The 22,836-nt window shown below is 43.9% G+C and overlaps 1 protein-coding gene across 1 annotated transcript; it reads right to left on the bottom strand.

Annotated features, from left to right (window-relative positions):
• Positions 1-5,123: 5,123 nt before the first annotated feature.
• On the bottom strand, positions 5,124-18,632 carry LOC111956058 (ephrin-A1). Its single transcript, XM_023976473.2, has 5 exons — positions 18,323-18,632; positions 8,064-8,359; positions 7,380-7,445; positions 7,080-7,160; positions 5,124-6,864 (listed from the first exon to the last, which is right to left on the bottom strand). The coding sequence occupies exons 1-5, from the start codon at positions 18,418-18,420 to the stop codon at positions 6,740-6,742; spliced, it is 666 nt and encodes a 221-aa protein (XP_023832241.1). The 5' UTR covers positions 18,421-18,632; the 3' UTR covers positions 5,124-6,739.
• Between the last annotated feature and the right edge of the window lie 4,204 nt (positions 18,633-22,836).

Raw genomic sequence — 22,836 nt, 5'->3', positions numbered from 1 at the left:
TGCACGTTTTAGAGTGGCCTTTATTGTCCCCAGCACAAGGTGTACCTGTGTAATGATCGTGCTGTTTATTCAGCTTATTGATATGCCACACCTGTCAGGTGGATGGATTATCTTGACAAAGGATAAAATGCTCACTAACAAGGATGCAAACAAATGTGTGCAAAAAACTTGAGAGAAATAATGTTTTTGTTCGTATGGAACATTTCTGGGAACTTTTATTTCAGCTCATGAAACATGGGACCAGCACTTTACATGTTGCATTCATATTTGTGTTCAGTGTATAATGTCAGGGCGCATCAGTACAGAAGAGTACAATACAGTACATTATACTGTACTCTACTCTGGTGTGCTCGACCCTACTGAACTCTACTGCACTGTACTGTATTGTGCTGAGCTAATACTCTACTGTTTTCTAAGACCCCTTTTCTATCTGTTTAACCAGAAATCAAAGCCTTTGCTTATTCCGAGGTTGAAAAATATACACCAGCTTTGATGTGCTCCTATGTTAGTGCTCATGGGGCCTTTTTCATGGAAATACCCTTGTCACAATCCAACMCATTGTAWCCATATTGTTTGGGAACATTGCCACTACCAGTATACAATACATCCCAAGCACTTTTGTGCTTGTGCTATAAAGAGCTCCCTTCGTTGCCTCCCTCTCACGCACATATTTTTTCTGTCACATACCCACACCGGCACACATGCATATGTAAACACACGCATACACACATTTACTCAAAATGTCATATGTTAWTATCAATGCATAAAATGCCGAATTTTGTTAGGGTATCGCTCGATCAAAGAAAGGCTTGGCTGTCTGTATGCTATATTGCTTCACTTCCKGTTACAAAAGGAATAAGCTACTAGCCAAACATTGTGACAACCAACCCCACAATGGGGCTGGTTGACACAAGTGGACAGAGTTTGTTTGATGGCGTATAACTAATAATAATACTAATATATGCCATTAAACAGACGCTTCTATCCAACTTACAGTCATCCATGCATACATTTTACATACGGGTGGTCCCTGGAATTGAACCCTCCATCTTGATGTTGCAAGCRCCATGCTCTACTAACTGAGCTACAGAGCACCACTGGCTTATAACTCCATGTTGGAATAAGATATGAGGATAAAAAGTGTCCCAAAATTCAACCCAAGACCTTGGTCTTTCTCCTAATATTGAAAATAGTCTTGTAAGATATACTGGTACTGAGAAATACACACAAGTAAAATGTGTGGCAACCAACCACGGTCTCCCTTACAGCACTGTGAGAGGAGCGCAGAAAAACAGGCATAAACAATATAGGGTCACATTTGGGTCCTCGCCAGTCCTTCAGGGATCAAGACAAAGTGCCAGCACTAATAGTAGAGTTATCAACACAGACATGAATTTAAAACCTGAGAAAGTATAGGTTATCCTCCTATCATACAAAAAAAACTTTCCCCTCCCACACAATTCACATTTCACAGTAAAACTCAAAACCTTGGAAAAGATAGGATGATGGCGAAGTCAGAGAGGTAGGGGGAGGAAAAATATATATRTWTTTTTTACCAAGAGATGAAAGGGATGAACTTGGCTGAAAACAGATGTGAGGGAGTGGGTCAGGCAGAGAGAAGGATAGAGAGAAAGCTAGGGTAAGAGACAGGGGCAGGAAAGCTGAGCTGGAAAACATGGTAGATGACCCTGGCAGAGGCATGATGGGCGAGAGGAGCGTGTGACAGGACATTTTGACAGGAACAGTAGACTACACCCAGACCGCGCTCCGATTTGCAGGGTGTCAGGATGTGCCCTGATTGGAGAGAGAGCCTGAGCCGAGCTGCCTGACTGTGTTGTGGACAGTGACCAGGGTGTCTTCCTTCCCCTCAGCCCCCTGTGACCCTGACACGTACTCTCTCTCTCTTGTTGTTTTTAGTCAGTAGCCTAGGCAATGGCTCAGGGGGATGTCCTGTGTAACACTTTGACGAGCTACGTTATATTTGTGTTCATTTGATGTTGATATATACAGTGCATTCGGGAAAGTATTCAAACCCCTTAACTTTTTCCACATTTTGTTACATTACAATCTTATTCTAAAATKKATTAAGATGTTTTTTTTCTCTCATCAATCTACTCACAATACCCCATAATGACAGAACAAAAACAGGYTTTTACACATTTTTGCTMATTTGTAAAAAAAAAACTACGGAAATAACACATTTACATAAGTATTCAGAACCTTTACTCAGGACCTTGTTGAAACAAAAAGGCTTTTAGAATTTTTTTTCAAATGTATTAAAAATAAAAAACTGAAATAATTTATTTACATAAGTATTCAGTCCCTTTGCTATGAGACTTGAAATTGAGCTCAGGTGCATTCTGTTTTCATTGATCATCCTTGAGATGTTTCTACAACTTGATTAGAGTCCACCTGTGGTAAATTCAATTGATTGGACATGATTTGGAAAGGCACACACCTGTCTACATAAGGTCCCACTATTGACAGTGCATGTTAGAGAAAAAACCAAGCCATGAGGTCGAAATAATTGCCCTTAGAGCTCTGAGACAGGATTGTGGCGAGGCACAGATCTGGGGAAGGGTACCAAAAATTGTCTGCAGCATTGAAGGTCTCCAAGAACACAGTGGCCTCCATCATTCTTAAATGGAAGAAGTTTGGAACCACCAAGACTCTTCCTAGAGCTGGCCACCCGGCCAAACTGAGCAATCGGGGGAGAAGGGCCTTGGTCACTCTGACAGAGCTCTAGGGTTCCTCTGGTGAGATGGGAGAACCTTCCAGAGGGACAACCATTCTGCAGCACTCAACCGATCAGGTCTTTATGGTAGAGTGGCAAGACGGAAGCCACTCCTCAGTACAAGGCACATGACAGTCTGCTTGGAGTTTGCCAAAATGCACCTAAAGACTCTCAGACCATGAGAAACAAGATTCTCTGGTCTGATGAAACCAAGATTGAACTATTTGGCTTGAATGCCAAGTGTCACGTCTGAAGGAATTCTGGCACCATCCCTACGGTGAAGCATGGTGGTGGCAGCATCATGCTGTGGGGATTTTTTTCAGCGGCATGGACTGGGAGACTAGTCAGGATCGAGGGAAAGATGAATGGAGAAAAGTACGGAGAAAAGTACAGAGAAGAGATCCTTGATGAAAACCTGCTCCAGAGTGCCCAAGACCTCAGACTSGGGCGAAAGTTCATCTTCCAACAGGACAACGACCCTAAGTACACAGCCAAGACAACGCAGGAGAAGTCAGGAGAAGTCTCTGAGTGTCCTTGAGTGGCCCAGCGAGAGCCCGGACTTGAACCCGATCGAACATCTCTGAATGTCCTTGAGGGGCTCAGCCAGAGACCGGATTTGAACATGATYGAACATCTCTGGAGAGACCTGAAAATAGCTGTGCAGCAATGCTCCCCATTCAACCTGACAGCGCTTAATAGGATCTGCAGAGAGGAATGGGAAAAACTCCCAAAATATACATGTGCCAAGCTTGTAGTGTCATACCCAAGAAGACTCGAGGCTRCCATAGTTGCTTCAACAAAGTACYCAGTAAAGTGTCTGAATACTTACTATGYAAATGTGATATTTCATTATAATTTTTTTAACATTTGCAAACATTTCTAAAAACCTGTTTTTGCTTTGCCATAATTCTTTTTTTTACATTTTAGAATAAGTCTGTAAYGTAACAAAATTGTCAGCCTATTGTGTTCCCACGGTTCCGGTTCCAATAAGCCACTGGCTGCACACACTAGTAATGAGATGCTAGCTAGCTTTCCACAACCACAGTGCCGCCCAGGCAGGTTACAGATAATACAACATGGTGGTGTCCCAAATGGCACCATATTCCCTATATAGTGCACTACATTTGACCAGGRCTCATAAGGCTCTGGTCAAAAGTACTGCACTAAAAAAGGGAATAGGGTACCATTTGGGACTCACACATGACTACCATACCTTTAGATAACCTCCCCCTCGGCTCTGGAAACTCCTGACTCCTGTATCCTACCTACTCCGTTATTGGGTTAACGTCTGCTGGCCACGACCCATGCTATGTGTCCTGCTGATTGGTTGGTTGACTCGGTCCAAAAACTCAGGGCTAGAAGTGCTGGCTGTGCCAAACCCACTCTATTGTCCTCCAAATTATGGGCCACTCACTGTGTCTCTGACATCAGTCCTGCTTCTATGTTGTTCATGCAGCTCTTAGTCAGTTCAACTATGTCTATGACTCCTGATATAACATGCTTTACTTGTCCTGACCTATGAGATTGGCTCATAGTATCAGGAAATGGTTGTGTCATATATGGCTACATGTCTAACAGCACTAGCACTTGATGTTTACGGCCTAAAAACACAATTGAATAAGATTTTTCTAATTCAGTGTCTAGACTGCCCTTACATTCAGTACAGGTGATAAAGATTTTACACTTGTTCCTCATTGCTCTTCACACTTACTTATGTCAAAGCAGTGGACGAGCGAGTCAGGAGTCAACAGAGGAGCAATTCTCCTCAACAGGCTCCCATTATGTTGAGGCTCTCTGAAGGGTCAGCCTTCTGCCGGGCCTAATTTATGACAATCACTTTGAAAACACAGGGGAGTGGCTGTGGCACCACCACACTTTGGTGTCACAGCTGCTTTTACTGTCACGGCCGTAAAGCTCTTCTGGGAAGAGAGAGAGGGAGGAGAACAATGGATGGAAATACAGAGGAGAGGACTACTATGGGATAGCAGAGAGGGGGATATGAAGGAGAAACGAGGGGGAGATATGGGCGGAGGTCCACAAAACGTTAGATATAAAGACAAGAGTAGGATCACACCTGTAGTTCTAGACCTCCTTGCCAAAAAGGCCAAGCCTATTGGGAATGATGACTTACACAGCTCTGTCTCCATTGTAATCCTTTCYTGTCATGAGCCAAGACTTTGACCTGGGAAAAACTGTCATGAACGTCCATTTATTAACTCAATATTGATATGAGTGACCATTATTACAGCCATCAACTGATTTTGTTGTTGTTGTTGAACTGCAATATAACGGAAATCAGATCATTTTTAAGAGGGCATGGAAAAATGGTAAACATTTGGAAAATGATAGTCAGAGAAAGGGAAGAGAAACCATTGGAAGGATGTTGATCTCATTTTCAAAAATATATTTTATTTCACATGGAAATGTCACATTTATCAAATGGGTTCTTTATATAATATTCTATATATACACATATAATACACTTTACTACCACATGTACAAAATAAAGTAACACGTTTTCTAAGAACAAAAAGGATCGACTCAATGTTAGTCATATACYGTTGTGTCTGACGTTCAAACCATCCCGTGAAGTCTAGTTGAGCTTGGAAGCTAAGATCGGTGCCGTGTCTTGTGATTTCAATGGGTGTAATCCTATAATCTCACCGGAGTAGTATTTCCCAAGATCCTTCCTTTATTGTAAAATGCTGAACTGCATTAAAGTACAACCAAATTGTAAATTATGTCCAATCAAATCAGAACTGTCTGAACAAAATGTCTTCCTTTTTTTTTTTTTACTTGGTTGACTTTTTAGTGATTGAAGTAGAGGTTAGATGCAACAAACAGTGTTACATAGTGAAACACTCTGGCGAGTGTTGTGCTTAGTATAGATCAGTCTGGGTGATCTAGTCTAAAACAGTACGAGTGCATTATCCGACAAAAACAGAGAAGGTACGCCTTCCGCTGCTACACACAACATACGTTTGCTTTTGGCAGATTCAACATTTTGTTTGACCTCTCTCTCTCTCTCCCTCGCACACTTTCTCACCGAAACACTCATTCTCCCACTCCTTTCTCGGAGAGAGCTCACCATTAGTAAACATAGCATTTGATAAACGTACAATATCAGGTTCATCTTTCAGCAGCAAACTGTTATCCATGTTTTATTTTTCACAAAATGTACACAACACCGTTCCTTTCCATGTAGTCTCCCCTTTATGAGTCTGCATTGCGGTGTCAGTCAGTCTGTGCCTCAGTCAGACTGGACAACGGAATAGTGTGTTGCATGTGTGYTGTTGTGCTGTGTGGTTAGTGCTGTGGAAAGCACATGGTCGAGTCTGCACAGGAACATTGATAGGTAGCTAACACATTCCCTGCTTTCGTCGATGCTACATAGAGAAATAATCACTTGGACATTTAGTGCCGCTCAATACCAATACAATTAACAGTACACAATAGTCAAGGTTGGAGTAGAATAGTTAGATACCGAAGAGATGATCGCTGTATTCTTTGGCTCAAAAGGTTAGAGAAGACGATGCACTAAATGCTGTTTTTTCTAATACAAATCCATATTAAATACAAACAGTTGTCCATTATAGGAAAGTCCATTAGCTTCGTCTTCAGTGATTGCTCTTCATCCATTCCAGTTTATGTTCCTCTTCATTTTTTTCTTCCTCACTTTACCAAAATGAAATATGTTTTTTGGAGGAGTGTAAAAAAAAAAAAAACTAACATTAAAGAGAACAAAATCTGTCCAGGAAATACTGACATCTTAAGAAAGGAGATAGTTTAATGCCTCCTCACAAAACTCCTCCTCACAAAACTCCAACCAAAGTCTCACTCAGCACACTTAGTGAATGTGTCCATCTGTATTTACAACATTAAAAATGGCCCTCTCCCAGTGACCAGCACTTGGGCTTTGAGAACTGTCTTGTGTCTGTGGTTCCCCACAGACCAACTTCATTGTAGTCCCTCCAAGTCTATAGGATCTGTAGTTCTTTCAGAGTCTCACTGTAATGACAGTAATAATAAGACTRGCACCATCAATGAGAGGATGGAGAAGGACGCTGTCGAAACCGCTGAATTTGTCCGCACGCTTTTCTGGACATCTGGCAGGATTACCACTGGGTCATCTATATGGAGAAAATATAGAACATACATTAGTCCACGTTCACCCGGATTCCCAGACACAGGTTAAWCCTAGTCCTGGATTGAAAAGCATGATCAATGAAGAATCGCCACTGAAATATAGTTTTAAGTATCATCCCTCCCAAACGTTCAGTCCTAGGGTCAAGTACGACTGGCCCATACAGAGTAAAACTGGTCCATGGTTTGGTCATTAACATACCTGCAGGCAGTCTGTTGGAGACGTTGTGTGCTCCACCCCCAGCTCCAGCTCTTCCAGTTGCAACCCTGGCCTCTTGAGATCCTGGATGAGAAAAATAACAATCAATCCCCTCTGCCTTACTGCAGCCTGGAGCTAAAATCATCATCATCATTATCAAACAAAGGCTACATTCCAAATGGCACTCTATTCCCTATATAGTGCACTTGACCAGGGCCTGGTTAAAAGTAGTTCACTATGGGACGCAGACAAAAGCCTATACAGTGCACTTCTCCACCCAACCACTAGGGCAGCGAAACTTACCATCAGCAGCTACGACGTCTACCCTGAGCCTGAGGCACTCCTGTCCGTGGTGGTGCAGAGGTTTGGCTGGAGAGGGGAAGGAACAAAGACAAGCGTTAATTACAGACAAACTAATGCACTTATCCTCCCATGTGGCCTTAATCCACCTCCACACACACACACACACACAGACAGACATGAATATACACGCATGGACACACACGCGGCCTGCAGCAATCTGTGAGCAGGCGGAGTGTGTCCCGTCGCTCATCTAATTACAACACACTCAGGGTCACGGCATCGCCTCTCTCTGGGTGACTGGCCACCGGCTATCTGCTAGCTAGCATGTGCGCACTAATGCACAACATAGTATGCCAACAACACAGCACGCCAACATTCACTGAATGGTAACATAAGCCTTCAAGATGACTACTTGTTTGCCTGGATGCTTTGCCAAGGGTCATAAGGTCAAACTTTACAGTATACACTTCTATATCATCTGCAGTGCTTTTTCCATCACATTTTTCCTGATTTAAGTGACATTTCACCCCACTCTCATTTTGACATTAGACTACTTTTGGGGTCTGATAAAAAATCTAACAAACGTTGACTTTGTCCCTTTAAGTTCTCTTACCAAATTCTCTAGAAAGAATTTATTCACATGGATAAATAAAATGGTGGACTACCTGCTAGCTAGATACTTACAGATATAGTAGTAGTTCTCTCCCTGGCGGAACTCCTTGCCCAGGGTGAAGGGGGTGAAACGCTGGAACTTCTCGGAGAACTTCTCGGCGGCGTGGGGTGCGAAGGGGTGGCCGCACTCCCAGCGCATCTGGTCGTAGGACTGAGGCTTGCAAGCGTCGTAGTCCTCCCGCTCCACCATGTAGAGCACGTAGCGCTCAGCATCCTGCGATGCCACCTCGCCCAGCGGGTAGTGGGGGCACACGATGTCCAGGTARTCGTTCAGCCGCACCTCCACCGCATAGTCGTCCCATAGGAACCTGAGGACGAAGAGCAACGGGGGACAGAGGGAAGTTAGTCGAGTCACAAGTGGCATCGGGATTGATAAGTACGGCGACGGCTTACAACACAACTACCAAACTCGTGATTATGTATCGACCGGTGACGTGTGCCCCGGATTCAACAGGGGAAATCATGGAGGAGATGGAGAGGCATGAGCAGCAGGCAGGGAGAAAACACTAAGTGGGGAAGTGAGCTGGGTGGATGTGTGCATAAATATGGATGATTGTGGACAGCAGCAGCAGAAGCGCTGGGCTGTGCTGGGAGCTAATCCTGAGTGCACATTGATCCCGGCTCCCCCGGGAACCCAGCGATGTTTACAGACAATTATTAGCATTCAGTCAGGACACCAGGCCGGGAGATGAGTATCGACACTAAACTGCAGCCAGAGCTACACACCAGGCCGTCACAGAGAAGGGTTGCAGAATGCCTAATCACAAACACACCGTCGCCCGAAAGAGTGAGAGGCAGGAATATGAGGAGGCCAGGTCTCTCCTGAACATTTCCCCTTTTCATTAAGGACAGACGGATGGACAGACACACAGGTCTGGTCCATGTCTGTTTCTGGTCCATGTCTGTTTCTGTCTCCTGCCACACTCCCCCTCGGGAAGCAGTCAGACTGTCTGCATGCCTCTCCTCCCTCCCTCCCTCCCTAGCTTTTTACAACAGCAGTCCTAGGGTGGATTTACATTTGTAAAATATGTCTAGTGAGATCTATCTTTCTTCAACATAGGATTTGCAACTTTTCCACCCTACTAGCTTTGGATGTGATTCATGCTTCGTGTGTGAGTGCAGCTATTAGCATAATGTAAATGCCATAGTATATAGGCAAACAAAATAAGGGTAGCAATTCAAACTATACAGGAGCTTCTGATCTAAACCATATTGCACAGTGTTGCAAACTTGATTAAATGTAATGATTCACAAATGTACGGATATTTTAAAAAGCCTTTCATTTTCCATTTGGCTAACAGACGAAAACAATGTGGGTAATTATTTAGGGGACGTGTGGTGCGGGAAAACCCTCGTCTTTTACACTGTTCCACTCGGGAGGGGAGTATGTGGTGTAGATGTGTCCCGCACTACCTCCGGAGGTAGTGTTGGAGACGTCTCTTTACACCACACAAGTATCTCTCCTGGACCTGGTTTGTGTCGTGTAAGGAGGTCCCATAGTTCCACCCCAGTAAGAAGCGCAGCCCTCCCACCCTCCTCCTCTTTCTTTACCGTCATTCTTTATTACAGAGATATGCATTCATCCCCATCCATCACCACACACCAACCTGGAGGGAGCAGTAGCTAGCTCTAGCGACCCCCCCCCACCACCCCACCAAGTGTTCAGTTACCCAAGATGTGCTTATCCATTACCATCTCCTCCTGCCTGAAACTGTCTGCATCACCAGGGTTCCTCAGAGTAACGGAGAAGTGGAGTAGAACTCACCCGGGTTAAAATATTTTCGCTCCCGAATGTGCGTCTTAGATAGAACGTTGTTGCTTTTGCAATGAATACATGTGCAACTCTGCACTTGGGGTACTTTCACAAAGCCAGCTAGTGTGTGGTGTGTTATATCCACCCCATTTTACACCACGCAGCTCTGGTTGCTCCCTGGGGTTGGTAAATGCACATCTGCCAATGAAAACTCACCCTCGAGCCAAAATGGCTCCAATGTGATTTGTTTTTTGGGTTGAGAATTCCAGCTTCACCCCACGAAAGCAATGAATGCAACAAGTGACATTTGGGATGTGTTCCGGGGGGGGGGGGTGCTGGTGTGACAATGTCCATATGTGTGAGTAACGATCAAAGTGCATGAGCACAGAGAGGCCCCGTCGCTCATTGCATTGGCTGATGTCGTTGCTTGTTGCCGGTGGACCCCCTGGTTAAAAAGGACAGACGCTGTGGCTACAAACTCCAAGCCCCCTTAGTGCCCACTGACCCTCCCCTCCAGCACAACCCTCTCTGCCTCCCCGCTTCACTGCTTTCTCTCAATGCAGATGGCCAGATTAACGGCACTGTGACAAGAGTAGTGTTGGGCCGGTCAAAAGAGCAACTGTTTCTCTCCGTATTCTAAATGGAAGCCATTTACTACCATCTAGCTGCATAATAGTAGCATATTAAGCAAACACAGTGATTATTATTCCACTGACTGCGCTCTAGGACAGTTTAGTGCTTATCTGTCTGGCCGCCACACACTGTTTACAAGTTCTGCTGTAGAGTGGTCACTCACAATTCCAGCTAAATCAATAATACTATTGAGCAAACATGTTTGTATGCTGTGCTTGACCTAGTATCCTCCTCAAACAGTGACCACACGACCGAGGACGCACACACGCTAAGCACGCACACGCTGACTCCCCCCCCCCCACCCATCCCATGTGTTCATCAAAAGGGGGGTGCAATTAAAACACAAAAAGGGGTATTAAAGTCACCCTGGAGGGGAGTAATTATGCTTCCCCTCGCCCCACCCTGCCCCCTCGGGCTGAGAGTGAGGGGAAGGGGGAGCCATCAGAATAAGAGGGACAGGGGCCTCTAGCTGCGAATGGCTTTGATCTGTGTTAAACTTTGTGCGCGAGTGTTGYGGTTGCTTCATCAATGCCACCGTTTCATACAGTGGTACCATTTCACACCCTCATCTGATGGAATATATCACAAACCAAAATGAACAGGGGGATGAATGCACACCCCCGAGGGGCCCTTTTATTAATTGTAAATAGTTTAATTATCCCCGGGGGGCTTTTGTCTTCTACGCCTTGGCATTAAAGGGTCCTCAGCATCCGGACTGATTAAAGGCACTTCAAATAATGCCTGAGTGAAAAGTGAACAATGTAAAACATTGTCACCATTACTGGCAAACTAAAACAGCTTCACTCTTCCTTTCAGTGTCCATATTGAAAATGGTGCCTGAATTGTCTCTCACTATGGTTACAGAGCTGATCAATACTCCCAGTTGTTGCTGGGATGCTCAGTTTTAACGACATCAATGTTTAGCACATGAGCAGAAAATTACTACAGGGAGGGGGGTGACATTCTCTGCTTATGGATGACTTGTGGCACTATGACAGATAATGCAACTATGTTTGTGTGTGTATTGGGTCTGCTGAGGAATCTCTCTCTGTGTGTGTGTGTGTGTGTGTGTGTGTGTGTGTGTGTGAGATAAGGGTGGATAATGAACGACATCGATAGCAGACAGCCAGCCATGGATGTCGTGGTTCTGCGTCGGTTTCTGTCTGTGTGTTGTGTCTAGTGAAAATTACATTCCAGACTGTTCGAGCCTCTTCCTCTCCTCCAGAGTGAATTATTGATGTATTAGAGCCTATTCAGGGGCAGGAACCTAATCTCTCCACTTTAATCTCTCTGGCCAGTCTTTTACTTTCTTCTTCACCTCCACCCCCTCCTCTTTCATCTCTGCACTCTACCGCCCTGTGGAATGTGGGACCTCTGAGGGGAGGAGGGCTCGCTCAGGATCAAAGGTTGGGCAATCGCAGTCAGCACCAGAGGGTCTTGTACACACACAGTCAGCAAGTGACGTGCTGCTCCCGTGCATTTAAAAGCCCAGAGATGGATGTTGTGTGGAGAATCACCTGCTTTGAGGTTCCGTTTTAGTCCATTTAAAAGCACATGAGGTTCCACCAGCTGACAAGCTCACAACACCTGACCACTGTGACACCCCAGAACAATCACCATCAGAACCCTACTACTCATCCTGATAGAGTGAGACCCATGTTAGTCTAGAGCCATCGGATGAGTGGATCGGAATGCCGGAGTCCGCCTAATCGGCTCGCCCAAGCCCGGATTATTGGGTGGAGCAGCGGCTGASCTCGGGTCCATTGAGCGGCACCAGACTCTGCCTAATACAAGGGCTTAGAGCCGACACCGAGGCCCAGAGAGGGGGGACAGGAGTGAGGGAAAGAGGGGGAAAAGAGCGGGGTGGGGCCTTGGGTCCATTGTTCCAAAACAGAGAGGGGGTATTACTGTGTGTGTGCGCATAAGACCATGGAGGGAAAATGAGGTGTTAAAAAAAGAGAGATGAAAGACATGGGTGAAAGGGGAGGCATTTCTTTCTGAATGTATCCTCTGGAAAACAGTTATCCTCTGGAAAACAGTTAAGAGATTGAGAGCCACTCTGAAATACAAGTCCGGCTGTGGTGTATTGCTGGTTCACGTTTTTCTACACAGCTACATTTCTTTCATTTCATCTCTCCATCCATCTCTGTCAGGTCTCCCCACCCTCTCCCTGTCTGTCTTTCATCACTCAATAAGCCCAATAGGTCCCTATTTCATTCCAACCCCTCCCCTGCTCCTAGTACTCGCCGAACCAATCAGAGCCGGCCTTGTTGGAATGCCAACCTTACGAGTTTGTGTCCCAACGTTTATAGAGGCTAGCACAGTTAATAGAAACAAGAATGGCCCAACTCTTAGCCCCTCCCTCTTAACACAATATTCAGAGGCGCAGGTTCATTCTTGGGTTGTGTTGACTTCTGTCATCAATCTCTCCTTTCTCTGTCATTTTACCTTTGTCCATTGTTCATTCTGACAGCACCCCTGGCCAAAGATTTTAACTCCTTCCCTCCAACACAAAGTAACCCCAGAGTCCACCAGCAACATAATCGCCTTATCTTGGACAACCGCGGGAGTTAGATGAATAGGTGTGCTCTTTCCAACTGTCTAACACAGTCCCCAGAGTCATTTGTACTTCTGCAAGAGCCTGACCAAAAAGGTCACCACTGAAATTACATTTATCAAGAGGCAAATATCTGTGCTAGGAAAATCGATTTCCGTAAGATAAACCTTGTTTTTTTTATCATTATGTCCCCAATCCTCGCTCAGTTGAGCCTCGTAGCGTAATGAATTCCACCGAGAGTATAATAGTCTGTGAGCATTGACCATTGTTTGTCTGCCAGTGGCATTGAGACTGTACAAGTACGTTTGGCTGAGATGTTCTATTCAATGCACAGGTCAGCATTACACATCTTTACCTCCAGGGGGCACTAGTAACTGGAGCAGTGTGTGAGCGAGAGAGTGGCCCATACTGTAGACGAGTGACAATATGCGTGCAATCGCTGTGGGAACAAGTTAACAACCAAAGTCCATCCATTTCACCATTTCAACAGGACAGACACACAATGACCCTTATTTACACAAAATTACACACATAATTCCCCGTTTTCAGAGACAATAATCGCCCCCATGGGAGATCCATACACACATTCTCCTACACACTTCATTACAAATGCATGGATACACACAAAGACAATGACTATGAAGCTGGACAAGTCTGAACACACACAGTTCCATGTTTATCATATTACTACATCTGTTTATCAGGAAAATATTTTATACTCAGTATTTGGTGTTGAAAGGTTGTAAAACATTGAGGTGGAGAAGACACACACTTTATCAAACAACCGATCACTATCCATCAAATTACTCTCAATGGCAGGAGACAAATTGTCTTGATTTCTGAAATGACCCTGAGAAAATGTAATCAACTCCTCAGTGTGTAGCATAAGTAATTAGTACAGGGTTTGGTGTTTGCCTGTGTGTGAGAAAGGTATTGTTTATTGTGTAGGCAGGATATGCCATTTCCCGGGAAAAGACTAGGCCAGGAAGCTCACACTCGTAGAGAAACATGTACATACTACCCCCGTGAAAACCTTTGGCCTGATTCACCATCTTCCTGTACTCAATACAATTTAGAACCTTCTGTCTCCCACCCAGACAGACAACAGTGAAGAAAGAAGAAATATATAATAAAATCGGCTGACCTGCCATTATGGTCATCGAGGTAAAGTCTGCTTAACTGATGATTACCAACTATAATACTGTCTACACACCCCAACGACCATTGAGCCGATCGCAGCAGATCACCAGTAGTCTGTAATCTCAGCGTGTTTTCCTCCGATTCCAATTTACTAGACAGAGATTAGGGAGGAGATTATGGGACTTGGGGGAGATGGAGAAACAGAGAATGAGTGGGGATGGAAGAGACATTCCCAGAAATGACTAGAAAGGGGATGGAAAACGATGGGAACAATATGGGATTCGAGAGAAAAGAGGAAAACTACCCTTTTTCGCAGAAAAGAGCGATACAATTTAGATTGTCTAAACAATGTAGAAATCCCTCATCTCGCACACCACCTACTGTCACCCGAAGATGTGGCTAGCCAACCCTTTTTCTCTCTCGCCACACACACACACACCTTTGTTTTTCTCAATTTCACTCCTTTCAGAGTGGCAGAGCAGAGTTCTCAAACTGGTTTAACCACTTCCATTGCCCCATGAAAACACAGAGAGAAAAGCATACAGTGTGAGAGAACAACTGAAAGAGGGGGCGAAATTGCTCGAGTTCGTTGAAAACCCCATGGCGGTTAGTGGAGGGGAAAGCTTGACGGAGAGGTAAAGCTGAGAGAAAGAGGGCAAAGTCCCTAGTGGCGAATGGCTATGGGTGCCAAAAACAATTTTAAAAAATGTACACACTTAGCCTTCTTTCCTCCTTCCCCCTTTTAGAGAAGGAGAGTAGGAGTTGAGGAAATAAATGGACTGAAAAGAGGCAGCATGTAAAGTTGAGATAAAAGGTGGAGAGAGAGCAGAGGGGGACCCAGAGACAGGAGGAAGAATGAATCTCCCTGAGGCAGTTCCAAAGCCGTGTGAAGAGGGGAGGCCTGAGTGGCGGCCAGCATTCAGAGACCACCGCAGTGACAGAATGACTGACAGACTGATAGAGGCAATGGCACTTCATCACCGTGTGCACTCTGACCCCCAATCAGTCACACCAGTTACTATTCTGTTCTGAGGCACTCTGTGAAGCGAATTCCCCCAATTTGTATGGGAAGCACTACAAAAACAGCCAAATTGTCTGGACAATGCTTGCAAAAATCACTCATATGGGTGAAACTTACCATAACAATCATTAATTCAATGCAAATACACCATAAAAATAAAAAAAACACTTATTTGGATGATATGCACTATAGAGCGATAAGTCATTAGTATGAAAATATCCCAGAGCTCATTTGGGCAAAAAAAAAAGCAAAACATTAATGAAGAAGATTAAACCCCCCAAAAAGATTAAATGTGCATCGAGAAAAAGCGATTACATTGGAAATATGTGATGAAAAAAAGCCATTAAGTTGGAAAAGAGGTGTAAATAAAGTGGAAAATATACTAAACAGAGAGAATGTTCACTCTAGCATGAGAGAGTGAGGAAAGAGTTAACATTGAACACGTCGAACTTTCTGCCACTGAATCAGCTTGAACAGGAATGAGGAAGGAGGCGGTGGAGAGAGGGAGAGACAGGTACAGGGAGAAGGAAGAGGGAGGTTTACTCGTGCTCTGTCGGGGGGGGGGTGTTTTACCCAGAGAAGGGGCACGCTGAATGAGTAGGCTACAGTATAGCTTAACTTTGGGGTTATTAAGTCCATAGAGCACTAGAGACAATGTTAACATCAATCACAGAAATGCAGTGCAGCAGTGTGTAAGCGTGGAAGTCTGGTTTAATGCGTGTGTGTGTGTGTGTGTTTAACATCAATCACAGAAATGCAGTGCAGCAGTGTGTAAGCGTGGAAGTCTGGTTTAATGTGTGTGTGTGTGTGTGTGTGAGCCAGTGAGTCAGTGATTTAGGAGCTGGTGCTTTAACACACTGCCTCCCGCATGGGACACACCCTTCACACAGACACGTACACACACATACGGACACACAGAGAGCAAAGCATACTGATAGAGCAACTTTTGGGAACCAATGTGAATGATTAAGCCCTTCTTAACCTCAGATCAAGCTTGCAGGTTGACACGTATAGGCGCACACACACACAACAACCCAGCCAATGCACTGTCAGATCTTAGTTGGACTGAAACACAGTGGTAGTTCGCTCACTAGCAGCCGCGACCTTGCAGTCAACATGCCCCAAGGCACACACACACACGATACACACACCAATGCATAGTAGAGCACCTGTAAAAGACACACAGATTATTCCATATAGGGAAGCAGACACCTAACTGACCGAGATGATAAGTCTGTTGTCAATTAGATTAAACTATAGCGTTCTAATCAAGACTACTGATTGATAGGCCACACAAACTGAGGGAGAGAGGGAGGGCGTCAATGCAAAAAAAGGACTGATAGAGGCAAACAAATCAACAACAGAAGCGCATGAAGCAGCAGTTGGGAGGGCGGGAAACAGATTGAGAGAAAACCAAGAAAATAAGAGAATTAATGAAAAAAACATTCTCTCCCGAACTCTCCTTTACTTCTGCGAATGTGAGATTAAGTGCTGCCAGAGGGAGAGATTTAGTGCAGATATCCAGTAAAAATAGCAAGTGTGGGGATTAAGCGTTTATTTGCAGAAATGACGATCATTGTTGTCCCTGCATTGACGTAACACGCTTACATCTGGGACTGTCTCTGAGATTATGACATGGATGTGTTTCTGAGAACAATGACTGCAGTGGCACTGCATTATGGGAAATCTCCATGGATCACAGCAAGAGGAGAAACTAAGTTTAGTACTGTAGGAATGTGAATGTATTTGTGTGTGTGTGTCTACAAGACAGGACGTGTTTGCATACAAGTGAGGGTGTATGTCTTGCTGTGATTGATTGGGCCTTTGCTTTGTTTGTATGTGTGATTGAATGAGTTTGTGCCAGTGTGTTTTTATCTAAGTGTGTGTTTCGACCTCACCCTCCAACACGTTCCCAACTTTTCACCCCAACCACCATCAACCATAACTCGAATTGACCTCCATCTATTCAGAGTAGTCTCCAAACTCCAACAATTTGGGCTTCAATCTCTCCTTCCAAAGCTATACATCTCACTCCCATAATATGACCTACTGGGCAGGCTTCAAGTTACCTCCTCTGTCTCATTACACCATTATTCCTCATCTTGCCACCTAAAATATGAGCCTTCATATGTCTCCCTGTACTGTCCCGTCAGCCCCATCGTAGATCCAGTGATTTAGTGGACAGACAGAGACAGGCATAATGAAAATGGAGATATCAACGCAATCAGAGAGAATGGATTTTGCAACCGATATTTCTACACCACACTGACGGACTCACACCTTTAAACCAACACGGACATATTCCACTGCTCTCCTCGAGAATGTACTACCACGGTCAAGTCTCTAGGTGACTGTTATAACGCCTTTGTCAACGATAGGCATATCCATTTAAAAAGTGATATCTGTTGATAACGAAGGGATGTGGAATTACATCTCTGTTAGTTTGTTCAGGTATTTCAATAGGAAATGTTATTATTACTGATTATCACAAATATTACATTTAATAACTAATAGTCGCAAATCTTGGTGTAAAGGCAGTGCTAATAATAACGCACCCCCCAATCCATAACCATCTGTCCTTGAAAGTGGTGTAATTTAGACGGTAGCCTATCAATACATCAGATTAATGGCATAACTGTGTGTAACTACCAACTCCTTCCAAGCGGGTAGACGGACAGATTGTAGAAAARTTTCCAGCAGGCAGTAGTGAAGCCAGTGACCAAGAAGATACTGTAACTGCCATGTATTATAATAACAACAGTGGCCAGCTGCATATATGCATCTCCATCAGATTCAGTAGAATCGGTATGTAAACCAGTTGAGGAAGTAGGCTACAACGCATTTAAATACCCCTGAACAATCACATTAATGCAGYTCACCAACAGGTTTAGGCTATTGCATAGTCATCGATATRCACAGACATAAACAGTTAGGCTACTGTAGCATTGTTGCGCACAGGCTAGCTAGCCGACAATCATTTCAGCAAATCATGAAAGTAACAATCACAGCTGCAGATAGATGTTACTACCTTGTTGCACAGCTGCCAATAGATTCCATCTTATTACTTCGTTGCACTTGCGAATCGGATTTGCTAAACTGTTACAAATGAACGGTAATGAAAAAGAATGACTAAAAAAACCTAGGCGATCACAAACAGTTGAACTTACTTGGCGTTTGTTCTATTCCAATAGACGCTGTGCCTTTCTGCAGATGCAAACCAAGCGCACAGACTCCCAACGAAGCACAGGCTCCAGACCAAATCCATTGTGGAGTGAGGAGGATGCGTGCAGAGAAAAGCCGGTGAGTCTAGCAGACAAATGAAACTTTGGAAAATGTCTATGCGTCCGTTAACGAGTAGGTTGTTCACTCAGGAAATTGACTTACGCAAGCAATAGCTTTAAAAAGAGAAAGGACAAATACGAAGCACTCGGCAAAAATTACACAGGGTTGTTTCAATTAAGCTCAGCCCGCAGTGAATGAACAACAACTTGCGTGATTTCTAGTTTTGTGGAACGCCTACTATCGTTAATCACGCCCCATTAGGATTGAGAACCAATGGGAGGACAAAGCGCCTAGTTTTTCCACCTCTTGTTTGTTAGACGCGAGATGCACGCCCTCTGTGGTACAGGTCGAAGAGGGGAATTTCAAATAAGTTTTAGGGCCTATTCTATTGACGATTTATTTTTCCAGACTTGTTCGCAGTAGGGACTACGTCAATATCGATGACATGATTTTCGCAGAATCAAACGACCCAATCTGAGGGAAGTAAATTGTATAATAGCTTTCCAACACAACCACTCTATTGTGGTCATTTAACACAGGGTTTCCCAAACTTTAGGCTAAATGCGTAGCAAATGGCACCCCATGTCCTATAAAGTGCACTGGCCAAAAGTAGTACACTATCTAGGGRATAGGGTGCCATTGGGATGCAAATTACATTCTATTCTTGATTCTCATTCCTCAATTTCAGTGATTGGTTTTGTGTAGGTCTGGTGACATTGCCAACATGACATAGGCCCATAGACATAACATTTAACTGGGGAGCATTTACTGTTGCAGTATTTGACATGCTATCCGATTAGCGTATATTACTTACAATGACATGTTACATTTAAGCGAGACATTAAATCCAAACTATCCGATTAGCGCATATTACCTACAGTGACAGGTTACATTTAAGTGAGACATTAAATCCAAACAATCCCATTAGCGCATATTACTTACAATGACAGGTTACATTTAAGTGAGACATTAATAAACCAATTAGGCACATTTGGGCAGTCTTGATACACATTTTTGAACAGAAATGCAATGGTTCATTGCATCAGTCTAAAAGTTTGCACATACACTGCTGCCATCTAGTGGCCAAAATCTAAATTGCAGCTGGGCTGGAATAATACATGATGGCCTTTCTCTTGCATTTCAAAGATGATGGTACAAAAAAAATACAAAAGAATGGTTGGTTTTTTCTTTGTATTATCTTTTACCAGATCTATTGTGTTAAATTATCCTACATTCCTTTCACATTTCCACAAACTTCAAAGGGTTTCCTTTCAAATGGTACCAAGAATATGCATATCCTTGCTTCAGGGCCTGAGTCACAGGCAGTTAGATTTGGGTATGTCATTTTAGGCGAAAATTTAAAAAAAGGGTTCGTTCCTAAAGAGGTTTAAAAATCAGGATTGGTGGGTCTCCTGCGGGACGGTTGAGCTAATGTAGGATTTATACCTGTGTTCTCTGTCTGTTTGTTGCCAGTTCGTCGTGTTCGTTCAAGCTAACCAGCGGTTTCCTGTCAGCTCCTATAGTTTCGCAGCCTCTCTTTCCTCGTCCTCCTGGTTTTTGACCTCTGCTTGTCCTGACCCTGTACCCGCCCGCCTGACCTCTCAGCCTGTCCCTGAGTCTGCCTGCCATCCTGTACCGTTGCTCCACCTCTGGATTACTAAACTCTGTCTGTCCCTGACCCTGACCCTGACCCTGACCCATACATTATTTTGGATACTGTATAGGAAAAGAGCTTTGTTTGGTTAGTTTATGCCCAATTCGAGGTTGGGGTCCTTACATTTCACTTCCACTCAGATAGCAATAAGATAACCACCTTGGGAAGACCCTACTGTATGTAGTAGGCCTACATTGCAAACGTAAACACTTTACCTACCTCATTTAGCAAAGTGAAATAGTTCTGAGTCTGACAGGTAGGCAACATTACCTTTTAATCCTCACAGTTTCTTTCTAATTTCAACCAATGGGAATATGAAGTATCACACAAGGCACCMCTGCACAAATGCAAATGGATACTGGTATATCTGTTCAATTCTAGATAGCTTCTATTCTAGGCCTAATACAGATATAACTTGATTGGAGCATTTATGAATAACACTTTCGTTCCATTAGATGCCTTTTTAAGAATCACTTTTTGCATTTGTTCCTTGTCTCACTCTGAGGAAGATGAGTGGGAGAGAGCCTACTGTCAACGTAATTGACTTTTGCATCGCAAGTGAGGGAAATTGCAAAGCTTTTAACGTGCCGTAAGAACTCATGTCAAAACATCATCCATACCATACACACGAGAGAACTTTTTCATAACTTATCCTCCTTCTGACACTGAGGTGTGAATTGAACCGAGAGATGAATGGGATAAAGGTTTGCCGAAGTCTTTCTAAAGCTTTCTTTGTCAAACCTACACAATCTTTTCCACAAAAGAAATCCACACACCGCAACTTCAGAAACACACTTGAAGTACAATGGGAATAWACAGTACCAGTCAGAAAATTGGACACGCCTACTCATTCAAGAGGTTTTCTTTATTTGAACTTTTTTCTACATTGTAGAATAATAGTGAAGACATCAAAACTATGAAATAACACATATGGAATCATGTAGTAGCCAAAAAAGTGTTAAACAAATCAACATATATTTTACATTTTAGATTCTTCTAAGTAGCCACCGTTTGCCTTGAAGACRGCTTTGCACACTCTTGACATTCTCTCAACCATCTTCACCTGGAATGCTTTTCCAACAGTCTTGAAGGAGTTGACACATATGCTGAGCACTTGTTGGTTGCTTTTCCTTCACTCTGCGGTCCAACTCATCCCAAACATCTCAATTGGTTTGAGGTCGGGTGATTGTGGAGGCCAGGTCATCTAATGCAGTCCGTCACTCTCCTTCTTGGTCAAATAGCCCTTACACAGCCTGGAGGTGCGTTGGGTCATTGTCCTATTTAAAAAAAAAAAAAATAGTCCCACTTAAGCGCAAACCAGATGGGATGGCGTTTCGCTGCAGAATGCTGTGGTAGCCATGCTGGTTAAGTGTCCCTTGAATTCTAAATAAATCACAGACAATGTCACCAGCAAAGCACCCCCACATCATCACACCTCCTCCTCCATGCTTCACGGTGGGAACCACACATGCGCAGATCATCCGTTCACCTACTATGCGTCTTACAAAGACACGGCGGTTGGAACCAAAAATCTAAAATTTTGACTCATCAGAACAAAGGACAGATTTCCACCAGTCTAATGTCCATTGCTCGTGTTTCTTGGCACAAGCAAGTCTCTTCTTATTGGTGCCCTTTAGTAGTGGTTTATTTGCAGTAATTCGACCATGAAGGGCTGATTCACGCAGTCTCCTCTGAACAGTTGATGTTTATTTGGGCTGCAATTTCTGAGGCTGGTAACTCTAATGAACTTATCTTCTGCAGCTGAGGTAACTCTGGGTCTTCCTTTCCTGTGGCGGTCCTCATGAGAGCCAGTTTCATCATAGTTCTTGATGGTTTTTGCAACYGCACTTGAAGAAACTTTCAAAGTTCTTGAAATTTTCCACATTGACCGACCTTCTTGTCTTAAAGTAATGATGGACTGACGTTTCTCTTTGCTTATTTGAGCTGTGTCTTGCCATAATATGGACRGTCTTTTACCAAATAGGGCTATCTCCTGTATACCACCCCTACTTTGTCACAACACAACCGATTGGCTCAAACGCATTAAGAAGGAAAGAAATTCCACAAATTAACTTTTAACAAGGCACACATGTTAATTGAAATGCATTCCAGGCAGTAACGGATTTAGGTATAGGTGACATGGGCAACCGCCCAGGGCGGCATGGGGCGCCTGGGGGAAAAATCAGAATGGTGACATTTGCTCGATCGGTTTTCTATCGCTCGTTTCCACGTCACGTCAATGATATCATGTCACCGTGTGGGACTGTGGGTCAATTAACCTTGTCGGAGTGGGCGCCCTGATTCTAGTTTGTGAGCTAGGCATGCTACTGCCTGGGAAGGTCTCCCACTCAGAACGTACGAGATGTGGAAGGGGGTGGAGGTAAGTTGACCTCAGGTCTCCCCACTGGAAGCCCGAGGTAGAGGGAGCTGGGGAATCTATCAAATGCGCATCAGTCACACTACGAAATGCTACTAAATAAACCACAAGTCATTCATAATACTGTGAATATATAGTTTCACAGACATGTTGTTGCATTTTTTTCTGGTTTGTGTGAAATGGTTAAAAGAATGATATAAAGACAGTCTGCACACCACCAAGATGAATTGGTTTAGTCTTGACTCTTGGTTGACAGTGTTGAGGGATGGGTAATGTAGTCTTGACTCTTGGTTGACAGTGTTGGGGGATGGGTAATGTAGTCTTGACTCTTGGTTGACAGTGTTGGGGGATGGGTAANTGGGTAATGT

This window comes from Salvelinus sp. IW2-2015, linkage group LG31 (assembly GCF_002910315.2).
Source record: "Salvelinus sp. IW2-2015 linkage group LG31, ASM291031v2, whole genome shotgun sequence".
Taxonomy (NCBI): domain Eukaryota; kingdom Metazoa; phylum Chordata; class Actinopteri; order Salmoniformes; family Salmonidae; genus Salvelinus; species Salvelinus sp. IW2-2015.
This window is presented reverse-complemented; position numbering and strand designations above follow the sequence as displayed.